Source organism: Ambystoma mexicanum, chromosome 10 (genome assembly GCF_040938575.1).
Source record: "Ambystoma mexicanum isolate Mex_15411 chromosome 10, UKY_AmexF1_1, whole genome shotgun sequence".
In the NCBI taxonomy this organism is placed as follows: Eukaryota; Metazoa; Chordata; class Amphibia; order Caudata; family Ambystomatidae; genus Ambystoma; species Ambystoma mexicanum.
The window spans coordinates 1,469,716,219-1,469,741,466 of NC_090932.1; the positions used below are offsets into that span (position 1 = coordinate 1,469,716,219).

General features: G+C 45.2%; 1 protein-coding gene across 3 annotated transcripts in view; it reads right to left on the reverse strand.

Annotated features, from left to right (window-relative positions):
- Positions 1–25,248, reverse strand: part of ATP2A2 (ATPase sarcoplasmic/endoplasmic reticulum Ca2+ transporting 2) — a 554,378-nt gene that overhangs the window by 24,090 nt on the left and 505,040 nt on the right. For 2 of the 3 annotated variants that reach the window (XM_069619557.1, XM_069619556.1), the window contains exons 19-20: positions 23,439–23,556; positions 21,371–22,909 (exon numbers count right to left, since the gene is read on the reverse strand). In XM_069619557.1, the coding sequence (XP_069475658.1) occupies positions 22,640–22,909; positions 23,439–23,556 (388 nt within the window). In that variant the 3' untranslated portion in view covers positions 21,371–22,639. Of the gene's footprint in view, positions 1–21,370; positions 22,910–23,438; positions 23,557–25,248 lie in introns of those variants that run through there. The other variant, XM_069619558.1, reaches the window with a different exon arrangement.

The following is a 25,248-nucleotide window of genomic DNA, read 5'->3' on the forward strand; positions in this document are numbered from 1 at the left end:
TTGCCTTCAGTGTTTTTATTCAGTCTCGTGAGGAGCGAACTAGGGCTTAGCATGTGGTGAAGTGAGCCCACAGAAACACCAGGCTCTTGGATGGCAATATAGCGTATTTTTCGAAGTTTATCTCAAATCCCAATTGCTGAAGTAAGAGCTTTGTCGGTGCTCGCACTAGCCAGTCTAGATATGGATACAGTCTAGATATGGATAGACGTGATGCCCGCTTTGGTAGGCTTGGGATGGTTTCTTGTATCCCTGTGAACAGTGTGAGGCTTTCCAGTACTGCCTGGAGCCTCTGGCATTTACCGATGAGGTTGATCTCCCACTACTCCCTGATATGTATTAAAAAAAATAGGTTTTGTTTGTAGGGTGGCGAGTGGACCGTGTAGGTGCCCGTTTTAATCACCTTCAGCGCCAAATCGATTTTGGGCCCAAACAGACTGTCGCCGTCGAAAGGCATGTCCAGCACCTTCTGCTGTACATCAGGTCTGAGATCTGTGCAGTGGAGCCATCCTTGCCTTCTGAAAACTACCCCCTTGTTCATTTGCTTAAACCCAGTATCAGCTAGATCAACTGCGATGTTGATACTATGGTTTTCAGCCTCTCCTTCCTTCAAGATGGCGATTGCTTCGGCGTGCTTCTGTTCTGGCAAGTGCTCTAGAATGGGAGCCAATCTATGCCACATTTCACGGTCATACCTGGACAAGATGGCTAGAGCATTGGCCACTTTTACTGTAGTGTCCCCCACCGTAGGTACTTTCCTTCCCAGAGCGTCCACCTTCCGGCTTGGTTTCTGGTGGCACAGTACATTTACGTGATGAGTGTGCAACTTCCTGCTGGCTGCCGCTGAGACAAGAGACTCTGGGGAAGGCTGCAACGCGACACTTGGGAGTGGTTCCCAGTGCCTTTCTCTAGCCTGCCTTTAAGCGCCCGCACCGTAAAAGGGTGTCTCATGGGACTGTCCCTCCTCCCACACGTGGTCTAGGATTTCCACCCCTGATGTCAAAACATTGTTTTATCTCCTCGGAGGGGATGAGGCCAAACTCCTGGCAAGCTTTCGTAATCAGTGAGGGGAATGCCCTAATCTCGTCTGGCGGTGATGGTTTTGGGGCTTCCTCCGGCTGGTCATCCAACTGATCGTCACCTGTGCCCCACTAGTCATAATCCTGTGGTGCTGGCTGCTGTCTCTTGCTGCCTTTATCTGTGCCTGTATCGGCAAGCCCCCCTTGCTCTTGGTTGGTGCAGCATATTTCTGCTTTATTAGTGCCTGTACCCCTAGATGTTGCTGGCCTTTTAGGGCTGCGTTGATATGGGCAGAGCATTCTGTTTTTGTTTCTGGTCTGCTTTCCATGGGGGGGGGGGGGAAAGAGTCGTTTGAGGCCGGTGTCAGAGTTTTTAAGTGCAAATGGATCTATGGGCGGACCCCCCTGGCGTTTCTGGGTTCCTGTGTGATGCTACAGGTGGTTGTGTAGCGACTGTGGCCTGTGGTATATCCGGATGCTTAGTGTCCAGTTGAGTCAGCATATTCTGAAGTGTGGACAGAAGCTGCAGTGAGGAGATTGCGGATTAAGCAGGGGATCTTGTGGTTGTGCCACAGGAATATATATCCCTTAGTTCGCTGGGGCTAGGTAATGGCCGCTGCGGGAGACCCGGCAATCTTAATGGTGGAGGCAGTTGCAAGAGCCTTCCCATGGTTGTGGATTCTAAGTACACTGGGGATGCCACATGTTGCGCTTCAAACTCAGAATCCACTTTGTACTGCAGGAAGTCTCCGGGCATGACTTGTGAGTATGTGATTGGAGAGACTGGCGCAGGGTGGTGCTGGATTGTTTCTCGCACCCCTGATTGGTCCAATTCGGCATGTGGAAGCTGTGTGGATTCAGTACTTTCAGGCTCTTTCCTGCACTTTTCTTTTTCCATGGTTGACTGGTCTTTTGCAGTCTCCGGTATGGTTTTTCCCATAGACAGTTTTTGTCCACCGATGGCGGAAGGGGTTTGTCCATCGAGGAGCGGTCTCGGTCCATCAACGAGTCGTACCAGGCGGTAGCCGTTAGTCGACGAGTGGGGTTTGATCGTCCACAGGTGGGTATGGTCTGTAGACATTGCTTGTTCATTGTGGAGTGGTTCGTCAACTAATGCTTTTTCGGCATAGAGCGCTCGCTTGTGGGAGGTTTTTCCGTGCTTAGTCAGTCGTTTGGTTGTTGACTGTTCTTCTGTGGACTCCCTTTCAGAGTCTTCGATGAGGACTTTGGCTGTCCCTCTGCCTCCTCTATTGATGACGAGGCCTGCCCCTTAGCAGCGATTTGTTTTATCACTAATCTAGGCTTCTTTTTCACTGGCCTTTCTTCAGATTTTGCTCTTTTGGCCCATATTCCCATTTCTCTGGGCGTCTTGGGGCTGCTAGGCTTCATCAGAAAGGCGTGATGGTCTTCATTCAGCCAGCATATAAGGTGTCTTTTTCACACTCTTCAGCAGAGTGGTGTGGGTGAAGGCAATAAATACATTCTTGCCCGTCCCCCTCAAAAACGTTTTATAGGCCAGTTAAAGCAGGCTCTAAAGAGGGACTTTCTCCCTTCCATATTCACTGCCTCCCTCTCCTCCTTTTCACTTATCTGAAAGAAAGGGTGCAGCTCCTGAAGACAGATTTTTATGAGATGTTTTTGAAAGGATGTGGCGATTACTCTGGAGAAACACACAAGGACTCCTTTCAGCATGACATGCGATTGGAATCTGATGGGAGGCTGCACCTTTCAAGCCCAGTGATGACATCTAATCTAATTTTAGAACGGAAATTAACGTGTAGTGCTGGCATTCTGAATTTGTGTGGTTTGTCAAACAGTGGTTCCGTTGGTGCAAGGAAATTCATGGAATAAATATATTTACTATTAATACCTTTGTTTTCCTGGGCCGCTGGCGCAGTGGTTCGTTTGAGAAGTGACTTCACTTTATCTTGTAGCAATTTTAGGTGTTGTCTTGTCATCTTTCTATAGCATGGTTGAAGGTTGTGTGGCTTGGAGACTAGCTCTATGCAGAATCCTTTCCTCACAGTGCATGGCACCCATTCTCCTGTGGTTACCCCCTCCAATGTGTGGGTGAAATATGTGCTTCGAACTCCTACCGGAGTGTCATGGGGTGCCTGGATGTGTGCATCACTGCATAGGAGGAGCAATCTGACCCTCTTGATTTAGTGCCATTTCCTCCGCCTGGTCCACTTCCTTCATCCTCCACTGTGGGGAGGATGAAGAGATCGGTTGTTTCAGCGCTGGCTGCATACTCCAAAGGGCGGTTCCATGTATAGCAAGAGAGTATGAGAAGCCTTTGCTTAAAAAAAACTAGATCTTCCAGATGGTGAGCCACTGTGTTGATACGTTTTCAGAGATCAGTCCCAGGGTCTTGCGTTTTTTTGTTACCCCTTCGACAATCATCTTCTGCTTTTCTGAAGAGCTGAGTCATTCAATGGATTATCTATCATGGTCACCTGCATTTCCGGCTTGATACCAGTGCCATGCACGTTGCTTAACCATGGCTTAGAAACGTGCAATCTCTGCTGAGACGAATAATGTTGGCATTCGCAGATCGTAGCTCTGCTTGCATAGTTTAGCAAAAATGTATTCAGCAATGCATCGGAAAAACCATTAAGTAGGCCACTGAGCTTGTCCCACTGTGCTCCATTATATCTCGCCATAAGGGCAGTTGCGTTTGCAACCCAAACACTGTAGGGATACCAAGTAGCCATCTTCCAACCAAAACAGTAATCTTTTTACTCTCCTCTGGGGGATGCCAGGAACATAAGGTTCACGGTGTGCATCACGGTCAGAGAAATACGTTTTTAACCGTACCTTGCATAGAAATTGAACCTCCGAGGTAAGAATCATTGCTTTTGAGAGCACACATGAGGTGTTCGGATCAGTGGCATGCCATGGTGATGCACATGCCTCAACTGGACTTCTTATATTGGGTCTATGAAGGCAATGGGCAAGTTGGTGCTGGGAGTAGAGGTACATCTCGTCTCTCCATCTTTTCTTTTAGGGCTATAGGTGTTCCCATGGAAAGTGCATGTTCAGTTAATGAACCCATTTTCAATGCTGGTGTTCAATTTTGGTTGGTTCCCTGCCGATGTACAGGCCAAAATGAACTAAATGGCCTCGATTGCATTCCAAGTACAAATTGAATTAGCTCTGCAACATATGACAATTGGTTGTAAAATGTTTATCCAAGTATTATTAATATGTTTTGTAGGTTTCCTTTTTTTGTTCCCTGATGAAGAAATTTAAAATAATGTATTAACGTCAAAACCGGTCAGTGATTTGTGGAAGTAACCGGAAGACAATTCCACCATTTTAATTCATTTAGTCTCCAATTGGCTACACATGTTTAAATTATGACAATTGTTTGATTTAGGATTTTTGTGTTTGTGTAATTTACACTATTCCTTTGAGTTAGTTGAGATGAACAGTATGTTGTGGATGAGATGTTTGTATATATGGTGTGACTTTGATGTATGTGATTAGGTTGTAGATTTTAGTAATCCAATAGTTGTATGTGCGGATGACTTCTGTTCATGAAGTGTAAATTAAATTTTAAAGTTGTTTATTATATACTTGAATTTTCCATTAACTCATTGTTCCAGATTTGACGTTTCAGTTTCCATATTCAAACATCAGCCATTGGAGCTAGTGGATAGGCCAATTTCTGATTAGGAAAAGACTGATGCCACCTGCAGGAAATTCAAGCAGCCACACTAAGGGCCTGATTCATGGAACGTTATCCTATGGGATTGCGCCATTATAAAACACTTCCAAGAATCAGGCTGTAAAGGAAGAGGTGGTAAGAAGGGTTAACGGCCATTCACAAAGTATGAAGCTAAATGGGGAAAGACCTACAATCCGATACTTCATTCTAATCACCATGAGCACCTGTGTAACAAAAGAATAGCACAAGCATCTTCCTTCCTGGATGTTAAAAGCAATACAGAGCATGTGGTGTAATAGGGAGTAGAGCAGGAGATTCACGGGTCAGAACCTGTGTTGGCAATCATAGGAGGCAATGCTGTAACAGGGGAAACCGAAGGCATGGCTGGGCCAGTAAGTCCAGTTGAAAGACAACCTAGATCAGGAGGGGAAATGGCCGATTACTGTGCAGTACAACTGGTCGAATTAGATTTGGTCACAGTCTTTTACAAAATTCACCCCAAATATATGTTGGGGTGGGCGATCTTGAATATAAATATAGGAGGTGCTCAGAGGCTGCAGTGCGTCTCCCCCACACTTATTTGCAGCCAAATCAAGTTAGAGGGGGAAAAAAAAGAAAAAAAAGACAACGAAATCAGATTCGACAAAATAGATTCCATGGAAACACCCTGAACCAATAAGGAGGCATGCTGAGAACATGGGACCAAACACTGGCAGGGGAAAAATTGTTTGACGAGAAGCTTGAGAGGTTCAAGCCAGATCCTGGTGGCACTCGAGACAACCATCCCAAATAAAGTCAATGACAGGCCTTGCCCTGATGGCAGTGAGGCAATTTGCTCAAACACCAGGCAAAGATAAAGAGACAAAGGCAAACAGTTTGAGAAGTGCGCTGGGAACTTTAAAATCCCAGCGACGTGGATTGCTTGTAGAACTCTGTCCAGGGAGGACACCCAGGAGCCTGAAAACTACAATAGAGAACAGACTCTGGACTTTTATCCTTTCGATTATGTGCCTTCATTATTCCGGCTTCCTCGGCTAACATCTTGTAATCTCCTCCATCAAGAACAGTTGTACATGTGACAGTTTCTTTGCTATGTAAATAAAGTAAGCTGTAGTTGTGGCCATTTTGCAGCCTCCAGTATGAATGCGCTTGATCTTTGTAAGGTCCTCTGATGTGGAGGACGAAGTCCCACCCCTCCTTGTCCTTGACTCTTGGGTGTTCCGGAATACAACAGGCTTGATAAACATTGAAGAATTCTGTTTTTTAGGAGGATAGATGTATTTGAAAACTGCACAACGCCATGTAAATTACTTTGCGTTCTAGTTTGATTCACTTATAATGCGCACCAAATCCGAAGGTAGCTGGGTGCAGCGGTACAGAATATGCAAGGCTTAGGTACATTAACAGGATACATAGATAGCAAAATACATACAATCGAGATACACACAGTCAAGTATACATTACATAAGGGCAGAATATATCGATAGTATAAGCAGGCACTGGTAGGACAAAGCGTCGCTGAACAGTGGGGAAGGAAATAATGAGCACGTAGGTAGCAGAATGGGTCCATCATATCTACACTGGGGGTCTCGTAGTGGTAGGCTAGTCATTCGGATCTGTGCATGCCACACGTTTGTGAATTGAGGACCTGTGTGACTCACTAGATCCTCCCAGTTGACCTACTGCTTGTGACCAATTATTGTACGCTGGGGCCATTTTTTTTTTTAATGTCTCATGTGCAGTCTTGTCATATGGGTGTAAGTAAAGGAAGCCATCACTCATCGCTTCACCACCTTTCGTACTGCGATTGAAGCGAAGAGCTGGTGGGACTGTCATCAGAAAAGCTTCAACATTTTGATGGGAAAGCTAAAGCTCATTTTGGGGCCAAGTTACATCCTAGAAGTGTTTGCTTTGAAGGGATTTGGTGGATTTATGCACATTGGGGAAGAAGCAGAGTTTGGGCAACAGTGGTATTGTTGGGTGTGCGTGGCACACTGCTCGGATGTGTTCCCATTATGAGCCAGTCTAGAGAAGGATAAGCGTACACCTTGCACTGAGACTAGAGACCACTTCATGAATAAACGTGGTGCTGATGTTACGCCAAAAGAAAGTAATTTGAACGGTTAGTAAGAGACCTGTACCTTGAACAGGGGTATCTTCTGTGTTTCTAATAAAAGGAAATCTAAAAGCCTCCATCTTTCGTGTTCAACATCGTCAAAGTGTGCATGGTTCAGTAACTGGATTACATGCTGCAGTGCAGTTATTTGGAAGGTCTGAAATGGGCCTTGGAGGCTTGCCCTTTTTGGTAACCAAGAGGCATGCAGAATAGATCAAGGCACTCCCCTTATGTATCAGAACTTTTACTTCTGCTTGGAGTACCTCGAAGTTCTCTGGTGTCATGCTGTATTAGCGACGGTATCTGCCCTTTACTGTGTAGAGAACACATTCATTTGTGGTGATTGCATGAGCCAAGTGTCAATTCTTTACCCAGTGTTTGTGACATGAGAGGGTAGCTCATTGCAAGTCACTGGTTTAAGGCCGCTCACCCTTTGACCGAGGCTCCTCTCACAAGTCCCCTTGGATGACAATATTGGCTTTGGTGAAACGGAGGTAGGTGGAAACCCCATTTTCTTGGGAACACACTGGTAAGGTTGATGGTAGGAATGAGCATGGTGGGGCAGCCTCTTTGGGCACTGTGGAGCCATTGCTAAAAAAAAAGTGGCTTTAGAAAGGGAGCTAGCAACATTAATGTTCTTTATTGGCTCTCTAAAAGGATCATCCTTTGGCTTTTTAAACATGATCTCCTGATCTAGGAGTTGGATTATATAGGTTGCTTGGTTCTCAAAGTGAACAACTTTTCTGTGGATTCACCCGATACCCCCTGAAGTCAAATTCTTCCATGACATCCTATTGATGGATGAAAACTACCTTAAATCTGCAAAGGTGGTCTTCCCAATACGTCATGAGACTCAGCTTCCCCCCCCCCCCTGGAAATATATTCACATTTGCAATGGCCCATGCGAACTTTCAACACCTTGACATTTACAGGGGCAATGCAAAGGTGTTCTGGCAAATATCCCCGCTTCTACCTCAAAGTCAGTGCCCTCTTTAGTGCCATCTTAATGCATTTTGGTGCCTAGGACAGACATTTGTGAACTCTCCTGAAACAATCGCTGGTCACTGCCCCACCACCCTCACTGCAATCACAACCCATGCTTGATATGTTGCCCTAGCAGTGATCAAAGCAAGTATGGGTAACCTCAAGTCCCCTTACTATTAATGGTTGCTGGAATCACAACAAGTGGTACTTCAAGGGCACCATAACGTCCCAATGAGGATTGTGCTGTAGAATAAGTACAGGACACTAAAAATAGCAGTCACGAGGAAGGTATACAGATTTAGCATAAATCTGACACAGATCAGTAGATTTATGAAAAAGGGGCACATGCCCAAGCATAGATGGTATATACACATTCCGTGAGGCTGGTGATCTAAATGCTCAAGCACGAATACAGGAGACTCATTGCAAGTTACCAGTAAGGTGCACATATCCAGAAACAGAGGGATTAGAAGAGGGCTGTGGTTTAAGTAGTGATGCTATTAGTTAGCAAAGAATCAAACCTCTTGATGTGCAAAGCATCAATGGCTACTAGTATTCTAGACTAAGCAACACTATTTCCCAGTATATAGCAAGTTTTTTTTTTTTTAAGAAAGCACCCCGAGAATAAGCATCACTCTTGTCTTGCAATTTTAAAATTATTAACAGACTGGCAATTTGTATATGTTAGGCACAGAGTGTAACTACGCTGCCTAGGAACAGACTTTGGTTATGAGGTGAAGCTGGGATTTGAGCCAAGCCTTGCATTTATGCTCTTGACCACATTCTTTCCCAGTTCTGATCGTTGTAACTATTTGCGAATGTTTGATTTGCAGCTAAAATATTGACTTGTTTGGTAACCCAGGCTTGACGTGTACAAATCGTACATTCCATCATGACTATTTTTTTTTTTTTAAAAAGTAATAGAAAAGGGATAAGCAAGAGAATGATTCTAGCTTGGTTTTCTCCATCAAGGGAAGTCTGCAAGCAATAGAATACTAATTGATACAAGTTCAAAAAGAAATCCAGGGTTTTATGACTATTAGTTTTGAATTCACCAGATATGCACACAGACTTGAAGCTTCATATTCAGCACCACGATGCCCTCGGGCTGTTGTGCGCTTTAAAAATACAAAGTGCAGAACATTTGAAATTGCACCCAAAAATCATATTTGCCAAATAAGCAGATCTGAAAAAAGGCATGCCTGCAATCTGACATTTTGTCACTTTCCGCTATAGGATCCTATCCCTTCAAATGGCCTACATGAATCTTCCACCACAGTATTATACAGCTTAATAAGCTGAATTATAAAGGACCACCGTTTTGTCTGGAGGCAAAGCTGTGGTCCAAGCCTCACACTTTGGTTCCATGGTCTCGAATTTGAATACCTAATCACCTCTGGATTAACAGTGTATACTCTACATTAGGGTTGGAGGCCCAGTTTAATTTGTGTAGAGCGCTACACTCCCATGGGCCTCAGAGCGCACAACCTTTATTTGGCAGAAGCAAGCTCTCGACCTGCACTAAACTGATGCTGTGTTGGTTTCGGTAGGTAGCGCAAATTGATGTGTGAACATTTGTGACACACAGTAGGTGCTATTGGCATCAAAGTATGTAGATGCAAGAATATCAACCTCAGAGGACAGGCAGAACATCTAGCTGGAATTCGATATTGCAAAGATCTGTTTTCATAAACCAGATCGCAGTGAGTGCATAACACCCCGAGACTTCTTCTGGACTATCATGGTACTGAAATTCATCAAAATGCTTTAACTTTGGTTATTGCAAATGATCCATATATTACGAACAGAAAGGTACATGTATTGATCACAGCACGCATTAGAGGATCGATCATATCGGAATGGACTGTTCAATAGCCAAGCAGCATGCTTATAGCGTCAAAAGCACACTATACAATTATAACCTGTTCTATGTTTTATACAAAATAGGCACCGACTTCTTTGCATTAGACAGCCATGTTGGGGGGACCTGATAAATGTGATCCTTTTGCCCACCCATAAAAGCTGTTTTAGGTCCCCTTTTCTCCAAGTGACTAGATAAAGCGGGGTATCCCGGGCTGGAATGTATAGTCAGGGTATTATTGTTCTAGCATACTTTTAAAGTGCATTTGAAGAGATCCATGAAGCGTGTGATTTGATGCTTCAAGTTGAAATTGAGCATTCATTGGCGTAGTGTGCACCTTTTTCATTCGACTGAAATCCAGAGACATGGCGAGATTCAACCCATGGGGCTGTTGGGCGAAATGGTAGTCCTGTCAACACTTGGAGCAAGCATTCTCAGCGCTGGCTTTCTAGGTAACTGGCTTTTCAGCAGTTACCTTTTCAGAGCTGTAGGACTAGGCGAAGATATGCTCAGCACCATGTTCGGATGAGTTTTGTATTTTTAGAATGTTGATGCCATGTGTGCCCTTTAGATGGGGTAAAGTCATTTCTTATAGGCCACACTCAGGAATGTTGGCATCGACTTTGGGTATTTAATTACCCCCGGCATTCTGACTGATGTGGTTGCTTCTAAGCAGCCCTTTCAGAGATAAGGGTTGCCTGGTTAGAGGCTCCATTAGTTGCCTTGCCTCCTTGGGACCAGATGTGTTCATCTAACCTGGTGACTACCACTAACCTCGCCCCTTTCTTCTGAGATGGCTTTAATGGCCTATATGGGATATACTTCCAAGCTTTGCTCCATATGACTCGTCTTGGGCTTAAACTTTACAGGCAGCACAAACGTTCTGAGTGGTCTGTGGGTAGGTGGCGATTTCAGATCGTATGTCCAGGACATTTTGAGCTAAATTCAATAACTAGCAGGTCAGTGCTGAGGGACCAAGTGCAAATTGTTGATATGCAATTGTGATTCACTTTACCCAACCTGCCCCTAGTGAGCACTTGAAATCTGCAATGAGTCTCCATAGGGGCAGGCCCAATGCAGTCATAGGGACAAGATGGACTGCATCGACAAACGTCACTGATGACTGGTGATCACTTTCTCAGCAACACAGCAGAGCAATGGAGGAATAAGAAAATCAGGGAGGTGGGGTCAGGAGGAATCAACTGGGGGAACATTATGGGTACCTGTGTACATAGTATAGGGGGTAAAGGACAGCCCAAACTATTTTAATTTAAACAAAAAACTCTAGATCAACCGCTAGATGGTGGAATATGCATGGGATGTGAATCACAAGCCCCAAGAATAGTTAACTTGAAGCACCCTGGTATGCGATACTTGTCTGTGTGATTGTTTTTTTTAATCACGCTGCATGACAAACTAAATCGAATCAAGGTGCAGATGATTGATATTTTGGCACAATTGGATACCAGTGGTAAGGACAGTTTCCAGCACAGAGTGTGGTCCCAACCCTCTGCATATCTAAACAGATAAGTTTCAACCGCATTCCGAAAGTGAGGCAAGGACTCCATCTTCCTGATCTCCCATGGAAGACTGTTCCATAATTTAGGTCTGAACCCAGAATCTGTGTGCCCGTGTGGGCTGATAAGTCTATTTTCCGTCAGATATGCAGGTGCCAGTTTGTTAATGCTCTTGTACCTCAAACAAAAGGATCTTACATTTGATCCTTTCCTCCACTGCCAGCCAATGCAGAGTGGCGTAACCCGGAAATGTGTGGACTGCCTTACTCCAAACACTAACATTAGTAATCAAAGTGATGGGACAATAAATCCGCTCATGTCCACAAGTAAAAGACCTCAGCCGGACATGGCTGTGTGGTCACTAGTGTGTGAAACCCAAAGGTGTTCTCTCAAGTAGACCCTAAGAATCGCTTATTCAGGTGGCCAGGGAAGGGCTGGCGCTCTCAGATCCCAACCCTGGGGGTGGACGAGGGAGGATCCCCTGGGTAGGTGAACCCAGGGTTATGCTCAGGGGAATACCCCAGGTAAGACAGTATCTGCTTCTTAGCGACACCTTTTCCCCATCCTGCAAGATAGGATATTTAGGAACACAACCACCCCCCAACCACTTCCCGACACTTTCTCAAGGACAACTCACTGAGAGCGACTACAGGACTACCCCTTTCGACAGTAAATTTCAGGATTATCCTAAATTTAGTGAAAATTACAATCCCCATAATTCCTCCTCTGTTCTTTGCTAAAGTCACTGGGGCGAGGAGGAGATTGTGAGGATGAAGATGACCGACAGGGATCCAGACACAGAAAACAGACTCCTCTTTCTACAGCAGACTGTCCCATTAATGAGGCCAGGCTAAGTCACCTTTAACTACTCGCACCCGACTACACTCATCTCTCCCAGGCAGCATAAAAGGCAGAGCTGGAAAGCACACTGAGCGATTCGGGGATGCTGGAAGGTGCCAGAGTGAGCTACAGAAGCCCTGGAAGAGGAGAAAACTGCCCAAACACCTGCCGTGCTATTTGAGAAGAGACTGTAGTGTGGAGGAGGGAGCTGTACTTCCAGAAGACAGACCAGGGGCAGCTGGGGTTGCCTGGCAGTATCTACAGCATGACTCCTTCCCTGGGGCCAGGCAGGCGACCCCAGGTCCATGAGGGGCAGGCGGTAAGACCCGGATCTCATTGAAACATCCTCCTTGTGGCTCCTACAGCTTCCAAGACATGGAATGCTGTTTGGGGCAGCTGTGAAGTGGTAGTGAAATTCTCACAAGTGAGTTCTGGGACTGGTAGACCTCTGTCTGAGCCTGGCAGCGGGAGACCCCTGTGAACGTTTGAGAGAAACTGGCAGAGAATGGTCCGGCACCACGTGGGCCCTCATTCGAAGGTCTCTGGCTGTTGTCTCTCTCCCGAACCAGGAAAAACAACACCTACCAAGAGGCCTTAGGGGAGGCCGGCATGAGGTGTCATACAAGGGTCAAACCAAACCCTTTGTTCAGTCGAAAGTCTTCGACACATTGGGGGGCAAACGTGAACCCGACTGAGGGATGCCTATGAATTGGGGTGAACCCAAATACCCGAGAACATTGTGGTAAATTAACTGTGCAAAGCCTGATGGGGGCTGAGACCCAGACTTCGGTAAAAGGAAGAACCCAAGAATGACTTGAACAATGGAAAGTGTGAACCCGACAGAGGGATGCCGAGAGAAAGCTAGGGGAAGGGAACCCTGCTCTCTGAGACTATGACAGTGTTACTGTGGCAAATGTGAACCCGACAGAGGGATGCTGAGAGAAAGCTAGGGGAAGGGAACCCTGCTTTGAGATTATGACAGTTACAGTGGCAAACGTGAACACAACTGAGGGATGCCTGCGAAGTAAGCTGAACAGTAATACTCCAATGAACATTGTAACAACAAGAGTGAACCAGACTGAGGGAGGTCCACAGTGAGTGGTTGGTCTGAACCCGACTGAGGCCATCGTTGAGAAAAGGATCGAGGCCAGCTGAGGGGGATCCTGGGGTGAACAGTAATCACCCGACGTGAAGACTAGCAGAAGGAACTTTGGTTTTGTTCTTTTTTGGCATACCAGGCCCTCCGTGGCAAGAGACTTTGCATGAAAATCGTGGGTATAGAAGGCACTGAGAGGAAAAGGAACTAAACTCGTACTGGAGAAGCCCAGGAGCGTGCTGTGCTCAAGGGTCCCACCTTGTCCAGTGCGAAAAACGTGGGAAGGGAGACCCCAGCCTTAACCAGACTTTTGTGAACCCTACTTTATTTTCTTATGAACATTATCCCACACTGTTTTATAACATAGCGGTAAGGATTGGCAATGGGTTTCTTAGTATAGGCCCTTTTAATTGACTAGACGCCACTTGGACGCTATTATTTGATGGTCATAGCTTGCTCCCATCTTGCCATGCCTTCCTTACACTAGCCAGTCTGAGGTATTACAATACATGCCCTTTGCTCACTGAATGAAAAAACTACTGAGAAATTAATCGAGTGTCTTCTCACACCACAGAAGTCAAAGCTTGGAGAAACATAACTAATAAGCGAATTGTCATTTTAGTAGAATAGTTCCCTAAATTAAACCCTTAACATACTAACTATAAAACTTCAGCTGCAGTCCAACATCCATCCTCTTTATTCCAACTCGGCTCCGCTTTATTCCAGCTCAGCTTGCTAACTGGTCGCCTGGTGCACCACCAGAGCCCTACAGATCCCAGGCTCCCCCACCAGTCCTGCACTTGCCTCTGGGCCGTTGCACTTTGCTCAGCACTAATGAATTATTCTCCATGAGGGGCAACCACTCTGCACTTTACCCTGGCCCTCACCCGAACTGTATGCACCCCACCCATTCCCTAGTCATTCTTTGCCATGCACTTACACTAGTAGATATGCCCCTGGCCTAGTATGCTAGTTATTGTTTGATCATTCGGAATTTTCAAGGCCCAAGAATGACAACTGTAATCCCTTGTTCCCTTTCCTACTTCCCTACCTCAACGACACTTCCGTCCATAGCAAAACAAGACTGACCAGTCATTTCTTAGAAACTGACACATGGACACTGGATAACTCGACCAGACTGAGAAATAACAGCCAATAGACTGCACACAGCTTTTTTACTCAAAACGGTTTGGTCTGGATACATTGCTTTGAGTTAGTTTAACATTGCCAGTCCATATTTGAAGACACTGATATTCATTGAATTCAAAATGGGGCCTAAAAAGGCAAAGATTTGTTAGGATGGCACCTCTTTTGGCTACTCAATGGCTATTTCAATGGGCCTGAAGCATTGAGTTTTTAAAATAAGAATGTTGAGGTTTAGTTCCAAATGTTTATAGATTGGCAGGATTTGAGACACTGGCCTCTGGCTGCAGATCCAAAGATTCCTTCTGGAATGTTGGAGTCCTAACCGTGTCTAGGTACGTTTTGCTCGTTTTGGGAGCTAGTTTGGCATGTGTCCACATTTGATCTTTTGAAAGCACCGATTTAGACTTTGCTTCCAAACTGTATAGTTTCCCTGAGGATCAAGAAAACAGAGCATGCATACAGCTGCTTTGAGGGACTACATGTTAACAGGAACCATTTCATAAGCACCAGCATTACGAAATTAGGGCTTAGTTTAGAATCATGCCCCTCTCTTGGGGTAGAGCAGCCAGCAAAATTTCCCCCAATAACTAGCTGGGGTTGGTTGCAATAACTCTAGAACAGGATCAAATTTACCCACTGGTAGTATCGACCCTTGGGGTGATAGAGCTGGTTTATTTCTGTAGCCAGTAGCTCCCCAAAGGTCTTCAATTGTATGCAATTTTGGAAGGCGATCAAGTATTTGCAAACAGTGGTACTAGGTTACTAACAGTGAATTGGTTTAATTAGTAAGTGCCCCGTTTTTTTTTTTTTTTTTTTTTAACAGGCTGCACCAGGATTTTGGGACAGCAGTGCACTGCAGCAGCTGAATAAGCTGTAATACTCCCAGGATCCCACAAAGTGGACGAAAAGGGGAAGGCGATAACCCATGATGGCCATAACAAATAGTACAGAACAAGGACATTTCAGACCAATTCGAAAAATACAGGCCTTCAGGTTCCAATCCTATTAAACTGCAAGATGTGTATATATACATTAGTCAGCGTAATCCTAGTTCTGATGCTTGTATCGGTTTAGATTCACATGCTGTGCATAGGCCGACATTTAGTGGAAGCTGCAGAGTATTACAGTTGTTTTCGAAACTCGAAAAGGGACGTCGACGGGGCGTGCCAGTAATACTATCCCGAGTGTGGCGTCCACTGTACCCATGATCCCTCAGGCGTGTAGGTCCCTCAGATTGCATTTTTCTGACATGAGGTGTAGCGCGAGTACAGTTGTATCCAAGCAGATCTGTATTAGACAGTCTAATAAGCATCCATGCACCTTCTCTCCGAGGGGAGGAAGGTTGGGTCGCATATGAATCTAAGCAGATACAAGCATCAGAAATACGATTACGGTGAGTAATGTATTCCTTCTGAGGCTTGTGTAATCTGTTTCGATCACATGTGCATCGATTAGAGAGCAATGAAGGAGGTGGATGTGAGAAGGTTCATGAGCGAATAAGTCTTAGAACCGCTTGTCCAACTTGTGCATCTGTCTTGGAATGGTTGTCAATGCAGTAGTGCTGAGTGAAAGTATGTACAGAACTCCATGTAGCTGTCTTGCAAATACTGTCTAAGGGGATATTTGCATTGAAAGCCAGAGTGGCTCCAGTAAATCTTGTGGAGTGAGCCCTGTGCGTAAAAGGCAGTGTTTTATCTCATAGGGAATAGCACAGTTGGATACATCTGACTATCCACCTAGAGATGGCATTCTTAGAGATGCAGTCACCTTCTCTGCTTGGCACTATGGAGACAAACAGTTGATCTGTTTTAGCTGTCTGGTCTACGTAGAGGACCGCTCTCCTCACATCTAGTGTGTGGAGTTTTACCTCAGCTGAGCTATTGGGTTCCTGGAAGAAAGCCGGTAGCTCGATTGACTGTTTTACATGAAACTTTGGAGATGAATTTAGTTGAGAACCTAGGGTGAGTACGTAAAACCAGACTGTCTTTGTGTACAACAAGAAAGGATCCTGCATTGACAATGCTTCTATTTCACCAACTTTTCTTATGGAAGTGATAGTCACTAAGAAGGCAGTCTTGTAAATCAGGTTATTGAGACTAGACTTGTGCATCGGCTCGGAAGGGGGGCCCATGAGCTTAGAGAGTACAACATTGAGATCCTATTCTGGTGGCGGGTTTGAGATTGGAGGGTGGAGTCTTTTTACTCTCCATGAATGCTTGGATAACCAGTACCTTCCACCATGAGATCTTATTGTGGGAAGTGGTGTAAGCTGACAAAGCTGCCAGATGGACCTTTGAGTTGAATAACAACCCTGCATCCAGGAAGTGGAGCATATATGTAAGAATGTGGGAAGGAGTACATTCAATGGGGTTAATTTGTTTAGACTGGCACCAAATTACGAATCTTCTCCACTTGTCAAAATAACAGTGTCTAGTGTTCGGTTTTCTTGATTCTTTTAAGATTTCCATACATATTTGAGGCAGGTCAAGATGACCAAACTCTGATCTCAGGAGCCATGCTGCCAAGTTTGAGTGAGGTAGAGGGTGCACTGTTGGTCCCCGTGCTGGGATAGCGGGTTGTAAGGGCACGGGAGTTTTATGGGATCGCACATCGCCAGTTTGCGCAGATGTGGATACCAGGGTAGTCTTGCCCACATAGGAGCAACTAGGATGAGCGTCATAGGTTCCTTGTGGATCTTGTTCACCACCTTCCTCATGAGGCGTTTGGGGGGAAAAGCGTAAGCAAAGTTCCCTGACCAGTTCATCCACAGGGCGTTCCCCTTGGAGCCTGGCTGGAGAAACCTGGACGCAAAGTCTGGGCATTGCTAGTTTTCGCTTGTAGCGAACAAGTCTATTGTGGGGAAACCCCATAGAGAGAAGGTGTTCTACGACCTCTGCGTGAAGTTGCCACTCGTGTTCTTCTGGTAGAGGATCTCTGCTAAATGAGTCTGCGAGAGAGTGGAGTTCCCCTGGAACGTGCTGTGAAGATAGGAATATCTTCCGTTTGAGTGGCAATTTCCAAATGTGCTTTGCAAGTTGAGAGATTTGGAAAAAGTGTGCCCATATGTTTATGTAAAACATTGCTGTAGTGCTGTCTGTTCGGACCTGCACAGATTCGTTCATTAAGTGGGATTCGAACACCTGAAGGGCATTGAATACTGCATGAGGTTCTATCTGAATACTGCATGAGGTTCTATCAGATTGATGTGGTTCTGAGCTGCCGCGCGAGACCACAGACCCTGAGCTGTGTGGTGAAGTGGGGGACCCCCCCCCGCAGCGACAGAGGCGTCCATTGTGATAATCGCCTGCATCTCTGGATCGTAGAAGGATTTCCCCTTCAGTAGATTTTCTCGTGTCCACCAGTGAAGATTTTGCACCAGTTTTGGTGAAACGACCACTAGATCGTCCAACTGAATGCTTGCCCGAGACCATTGTTTCCCCAACCACTCCTGCATGGGTCGCAGGCCTGTGTGTGGAACCAGGTAAATGCAAGATGCCATGTCTAGCGAGCGCATTGCTTTGTGCACCCTTATCTGGAGGCTGGCCTGATAATGTGATATTTGCAACAACATTTTTAGCACTCTTTCCTTTGACGGAAAGACCAACCCATCCTGTGTGTTTAGGACAGCTCCTAGGAACTGTTTGGTTGTGCTTGGCGTCTAGGCTTGACTTTCTAGTTTATTGAGAAGCCCAATTGAAAAAGAAGGTTGATAGTCCTTTGAATGTTTTGCGTGCAAATTAGGGGGACTCCCCAGTAATGAGCCAGTCATCCAGGTAAGGGTACACGGATTGCCTCCCTGCGCAGGTGTGCTAACCACCGCCAGTACCTTTGTAAATACCCTTGGAGCAGATGCTATTCCGAAGGGTAGCACTTTGAATTGGTAGTGCTGGTTCGCCATCTTGATATGCAAGAATCTTCTGTGCGCTGGGAACATTGAAATATGAAAATAGGCATCTTTCATATCCAATGCTGCCATGTAATCACCCCTTTATTAGCAGAGGGATTATCTCTTGTAGCGTAGTCATGCAAGCTTTTGGGGCTTTACATATTTGCTTGCCGGGCGCAAATCTAATACTGGGCGCATGGTCAGTTCTTTCTTTGGCACAAGGAAGTAAGTAGAATAAATACCCCTTGTTTACCTGGTTGGCTAGGACGGCTTCGGTGCGCCCTTTAGCAGAAGTGTGGCGACTTCCTTGAGGATACCCTGGTGTTCCTTTGAATGGATCTTCTGCCATGTGGGGTAGTTTGAGCTCTATACAGTATCCACCTGCTAATATGGACAGCACCCATCTGTCTAAGGTGATTCCCTCCCATGAGTGGGTGAAGCTGGAAATGCGCCCTCCTACAAGAGGCATGGGAGGGCACATGAATCAGATAGTCACTATTTTTGTGGAGGGGTAACCCATAAAGAGGAGTTGCCCCTGCCACGATATCTGGCTCTACGTGGTCCTCTAGGATAGTTCTGGGAGGACTAGCCTTGATTATTTCCCCAGGGAGTGCCTTGGCTCTGATTGCAATTGGACCACCGCTGTAAACCTTGGCTGCGAAACGGTGAAAATTGCTATTACTCTTCTGGCCGGATGGCTTGTTCGCAAGTTGACCCAAAGATTTAAGTGTGTCATACGCCTGTTTAGCTGTCTTAACAGCGTCCAACTGTTTTGCCAAAGAGCACTTTGGCTTCGATAGGCATGTTAATTAAGGTGGCCTGCGTTTCTGGTTTAAAACCCGATTGCCGCAGCCACGCGTGATGTTTAATAGTACCCTGTGCAATAATCCTTCTGGCGTGTTCTGTAGCGTTAAGGTTGATCTTAAGTAAGCAGCTCGACACTGCTCTCCCTTCTGCGGCCACCTGTGCTAGATGGAATTTCAGTGGTTCCGGGGCAAACGAGTGTAAGGCCGACACTTCCTCCCATTTGTGGCAGTTGTAACTGGCCAAAAGGGTTGTATTGTTTGCAATTCTGGTCCGATAAGCCGCCGAGGAGGCAAACTTTCTGCCCATCATATAAAGCTTCTTGCTTTCCTTGTCAGGCGGGGCCTCTGCCGCCCTGGCTAGCACCTCATTAAGGGGTTGGTCATCAATAGGAGAATCAGCGATGGGGGGGTCCTGATCAATAGGTGAGTCCATAGGATACATATTGGCCTCTGGGACAGCCTCTTGCTCTTCATCATCCCCATAATAAGGGTCTGCTGCATCATCCTCGTACTGAGGGCCAGCTGCCTCCACAATTGAGAGGTCTTCGTGTTCAGAGTCCTGGTCATAGAGCTATATGACTGCTTCGCACTGGAATTCCGGTACGAGACCTTTTAGTAGGGGTTCAAGAAGGTTGAGCAGAGACTTGTGACCCAGAGGGAGCTGTAGTGGGGGGGGAAGTGGAAACTTTCGAAGTTGGCAGGGTGCTTTTTGTAGAACTTGGCCATAAAGTACATTCTCCTCATGACCCTGTATGTCTTGTGATGACCATTCTGCTGAACTTGAAATGACCACGGGTTGGGAAGGAGGTCCTAAATCTTCATCTGTGGGAGGAATTACCCCAGATGGCCTAGCTTCTAGAGGTTTATCCATGAGGGATGGGCCTAGATTCTTGGTTTTTTTTTCCTTATGAGGGGGTTTTATCCCTATGAGGGGTCCGAGTACTTTTCTGTGCTCCCCCACCCCCCACCTTTGCACCCAGAGCCATGTTTATCAGACTGTTTGGGGCCTACTACCTGACCTGACGCAGAGCGTCGACTTTCAGGTGCAGGTAGGGCTGAGGCCTCATCTGTGGACGATCGGCCCTCGGTTTACGCGCAACATTGACGGTTGGGCCCTGTCATGCGGTTATCTCGAGCGAGAGTGCCGACAGGACGCAATGGACCGTTCCCCGGGTGTCGTCGACCGCTGGACCCATGTGTAGAGTCTCGATTTGGGGTTGTGTGTTTAGTGGTGGATGGAATTGTTACGCTTCCGCCGCTGGGTGTTGTCCCCACAACAGGGCTACCGGCATGTCCTCTGGGGTCGGGGGGGCCTGTGCTTGGGTAGCCAAAGTTACCCCTTCGCCCTCACCGTCTGAAATGGCAGTGTTGCTGCCATCATTGAAAGCACCTACCGCCATGGCCTAGAGTTGTCTGGCGTAGTGGGCCCAGCGTTTTGTCAACCGGTCCTTTCAAGTCTTGGGCCTGAAGAGCCTACACGCTCAACAAGAACCCTCGATGTGGTCTCTTAGGAGACATAAGTTAAAGACTAAATGCTCATCGACCCACAGAAATCTTCTATTGCACTTCGGGCAGAATTTAAAGGGGGTCTTGTCCATAACTACAAACTATGGCAGCTTGGCAAAAGTAGTGTAAGAAAAGGGGCATATACATTCTAAAAATGACCTCCCCCTCTCTCCCTACTGTCTGGGGCGAGGCCCGAGGCAGTCTTCCAAGGCCGAACGGTCCTTTGCAGTAGTCATTCGACGGGCAGTCTTCACCAGCGATATATTTCGATGGTCGGTGAAGTAAAGGATAGAAAGAATGAACTATCGGTAATTGAAATAAGTAAATGGCTTTACACCAAAAAAAGGAACTCCGCTACACGCGGGGATCAAGAATGGTGGAAAAAAAACAATCTGAGGGACCTCAACGCGTGAGGGATCATGGGTACAGTGGACGTTACAATAGGGATAGTATTACTGGCATGCCCCGTCGACATCCCTTTGAGATTCAAAAGCAACTTATATGCTTGCAGCTTCCACTAGATGTCGGCCTATGCACAGCATGTGATCTAAGCAGATCACACAAGCCTCAAATATATAATGCGCTGCAACTCCACTTTCAGATTTCTATTTTTAAAATGCATATAGGAGGTTCCAGCACATTTAGCTGAAATTCCAACTAGCTATAGAAGATCTATAATTCTAAGTTTGTTAAAGCATGTGTCTGACACATAGCAGGGACATTTGGTTTAAGGGCCTTTAACTTCCCTTTAGGTGGCAAACATTAAAATGTAAAATGCAATTACCCCAACACATTTTCAAAATCGTTTGGCTTCTTAGAATACGTACCTCATATGGCTTGGTTTCTCACACAACTGTGGAGCAGTATAGCCAACAATTAAAAATAAGACTATGGAAAGTTTAAATCAGTGCATGACAAACGCAAGGTGGGGTGAAGGAAATATTTATTCTTTAACATTTATACAGAGTGTCATTTTACATCAAAATATTACTGGGATGAAGGAATGTCTGAAATGTAAGTAATACTCACTTCAGTTGATGAATGACGGAAGGCATTGAAGGAAAACACCACAGTTAGGACTGTTAATGACTAAACATTGTTGGTATAGGACTGGACCTGAAACATGCACTAACATGGATCACAACCGAATAATGGTGGTTAGTGTCACATTAAAAAAAAAATAGTTCTATACAATATGTTCATTTGGTCATGTGCTATTTACAGCTTTTACAAAAAACACTTGTTATTTCTCTAGGTCTAGTTAAAACAGGCAGAAAAACACATGAATGTATAGCTGATGTTATTAGTGCCTGAAGTGTACGAAATACGGATTAAAGATGCAGTGCAAGATTTTCTGCACACATTCCATATGTCCTATTCAAGACTACTCGAAAAACAAATAAGGAACTTGGGTGATAAAGCAACCTGAAGTTAAAACAAGACATACATTTTTCCACTGTCCATTAAAGGTTTTATTATTTCTTAAACTAGTTTGTGAAGTACCCCATAAAGCGGGCAACACTGGCAAAACAATGTCTGTTACAATAAAATACATTAGACATTTAAATAAATAACCTTAAAATCTATCAGGGTGGAGACAGATGGCTGAGCATGGAATTTTTCTGCACAAGCGAGAATAGGCATACCTCTTAAGACTGGTGTAAACAGCACAGTCAAACATTTGAAATGAGGGCAGGGGAAACAAAAATACTGACTGAGGTAGCAGTACTCTGCTCATAGCAGAAAAACTGGCTTACGGATAAAAAAAATAAACCGTTAACAGACTGTATAATAATGACATCAAATCAAACCCAATCAGATGACCATGCAGAAACAGTTCATGCGCTAGTTAAAAAAAAAAATCCATTCATTCTCTATAACCTGATGCCAATTCTTTTGATAATGTCCATTGCTTTTTTTTTACAAGAGTGAATAGACAAACACTGTACATGCTTTTCATCTACAAAACAAATATTTGCATAAAATAGTGTTAGTTCTCTGTACATGTCAATGGACAATTCTGTATAAAAAAAAAGAAACGCTGCCTCCCAATTGCGCCAAATAAAGCGAAACAAAATCTACAAGCCTCCCTCACCAGCAATATGTTCATGTGAAAACTCAGCAGAAATAGACAGTTGCTTTAAACAATAAAAAAATGGTTAAGTTAAACATCTTCCTTTTGCAAAACTGTCAGGTCAAGACCAAAACAGCTCAGTAAGGTTAGTGTCTGTGCTATAAAGCCAAATAACCAGTGGCAACGTAATGAAAACAAACGGCCAGGAAATCCCTTCGGTGCATGCGGCAAAGGAACATGGTTTGGTGGGAGGCTTTTCACACTCTTTACCAGGCTCCAGGTAGTTGCGGGCAATGAATTTAAGAGTCTCGTCCAGCAGAATAACCGGTAATGAGATTTTCAAAACCATCAGCCACTGTATTAAGTTCAAGGGCGTGATCTGGAAGATGAGCTGTGTAACAAAAGGAACACATTACTTTTTTGGCACAATTATTTCCAGGTTATGCAGACAATGCGAATCACGACAATGACCTGATGCCTGTACCAAAAATCTCTCCTTGTATGCACTTATGCTCTTGCAGGGCTAAAATATTCAGGAAGATAAAGTTCCTGTTTGCAACATGGAAAATCCTAGTTAACGTGACACCAACAGCTGCAAGGGCCTACTTTTGATTCCCCAGAGCAAGCCATGCCATACAAACATTTTCAATCCTGAAAGGTAATCCCAATTTATTGGGCGATTGCCTGAACCACTACGCCGCTTTCAATTCCTGCAAATCAAATCTACATCTCGATTACTGTTCATTAAGACTATACCCATCCTGGAAGACAAACCATCACAATGCAGTTGGTTGACCAGAACTTTGGTGCACCTGTACATTCCCCTGAAATTCCCAGCCCCAATTCCATCAAACAGTACCCCCGCAGCAGCATGTAGTGCTTTACACCAACTGAAACCAATGAAAAGGGAATGTACTTACTGGCAATGGTTCTACATAAAGAATGAGGAAATGGAGTGACATCGACAAGCAAATTGAGCCCAGAAGCCAGATATTCTCCCATGGGGGCATCCGTATCAGAGACTGGTTTTCTGATAAACTAAATTAGACAATAAAAAATTACGAATTTGGAGGAATAAGTACTTATAATGCTTCAGAGATTACATGGTGGCATAAACACGCAGCAGACGATTAGCCGTTTCTACCAATTTGTCTTTCTTGCAACAGTGCATGCACAATAAAAGCCAACATCCTAAGTATAGACGATATCCAGGCTGAGCAGGTACAACATTGCAAAACCAGAAGGCTTATCAGCAGAGTACTTTAAATCAAAAGGAAATGAACTAGAAACGGGACACTTGGTTAAGAGCATATCACACATTGGACATCACGAGACACAGGTAATCATTTCTTTCATTGTAAGTTTACGTTAAGCATCACTCCAACATGCTCAAATCAGATGGACTCCAAAACTAAGTACTTATCACAAGACCAATGAAATAAGATCTTAGAACTGCATGGCATAACATGGAAAGGTGTAACCCAACAGTACCTCCCTCACCCCTCAAACAGCACATAAACGGCGCATCCCTGAACATACATCATGAGTTTGAAATAAGTCGGTCGGCAAGAGTTAGAAATTAGTAGGATGGATATAAGGTTAGCAGCAAGGTGATCCAACCTTTACCAGGATCTACTCAATGGGAGTGTCCAGAGCTGGGCTTTGCTTGCACAATATTAAAAGTGACAGAACTTCACATTGTGGAGGACCGTTGCTACCACAAAGGACTGACATGGAGATTGTACTACAAGATTTAAGGTGCCATTGAGTGTCTCATAGTTTCAGGTTTATCTGCAAGGGGAAGAGGCTGGCTTCATCCAGATCTCACCTGCAAGCACCAGTACATCTCTGAATCAATATGCCCATATTCTCAGCCTTGGATGATAAAGTAGGAGTCCTCATTCCCATCCCCGACATTAACATTGAGATTTTAAGCTCACCTACACCACAAGGTCATAAAGGACGAGTGAAATTCATCATCCCTACCCAGCACCTGCTTTGACTTTAAGACCACAATGTACTGTCCTAGCGAAGCAACCTGTTCACCAACTGTACTCAGCTGTTGTGTCAAGACCCCATGGGGGTGGTTTGACAAAACTAGATAGTAAGGATTGCAAGAGAAGGAGCAGAGGTTAATGTTACAGATGAGACTGAAGTTATGAGTACCAGAGGGTTCGTATTGCTTTTCCTGTTAGATTCCTAAAGCAGGACGTCAAGCCATGGCGTTCATGACTCTAGTCAAGGTCCCTTTAAGGACTACATTCAGGGAGGCAAACAGGCAACATATACAAGCTGAGAGAACATGAGCAGACACCAGTCATATGACTGGGGGGGGACAAAATGCCTGCAAAATTTGCCTAGACAAATACCTTGGTGTTCCCATACCACATGGGAAGAATCACTGGAAACCGCCATCTCACCAAGGTAGGGCCATCAAAGAGGTAGGTGTAGTCATAGGTATTGGATTAGTCCCCCGCTTAATCCAAGACTGTTCGGGTGCCCACCTTTGGGTATGGTCCAGTGACTGCAATGGAGGTTGGCCGAAAGCTTGAATACAACAGGACAAGTGCAAACAAGTCCGGGCTAGTCTCCTCCAAAAAATGGAGGCATCCACCAGTCTCAATCCAGCACCATCCCTCAGTAGGCTCAGGGATCCGGAGCAGCGCCATCCAGTATGGAGGACAGATTTCCCCCCCAGCCACATGCCTTCTTGGGGACGCATAGCTTCTC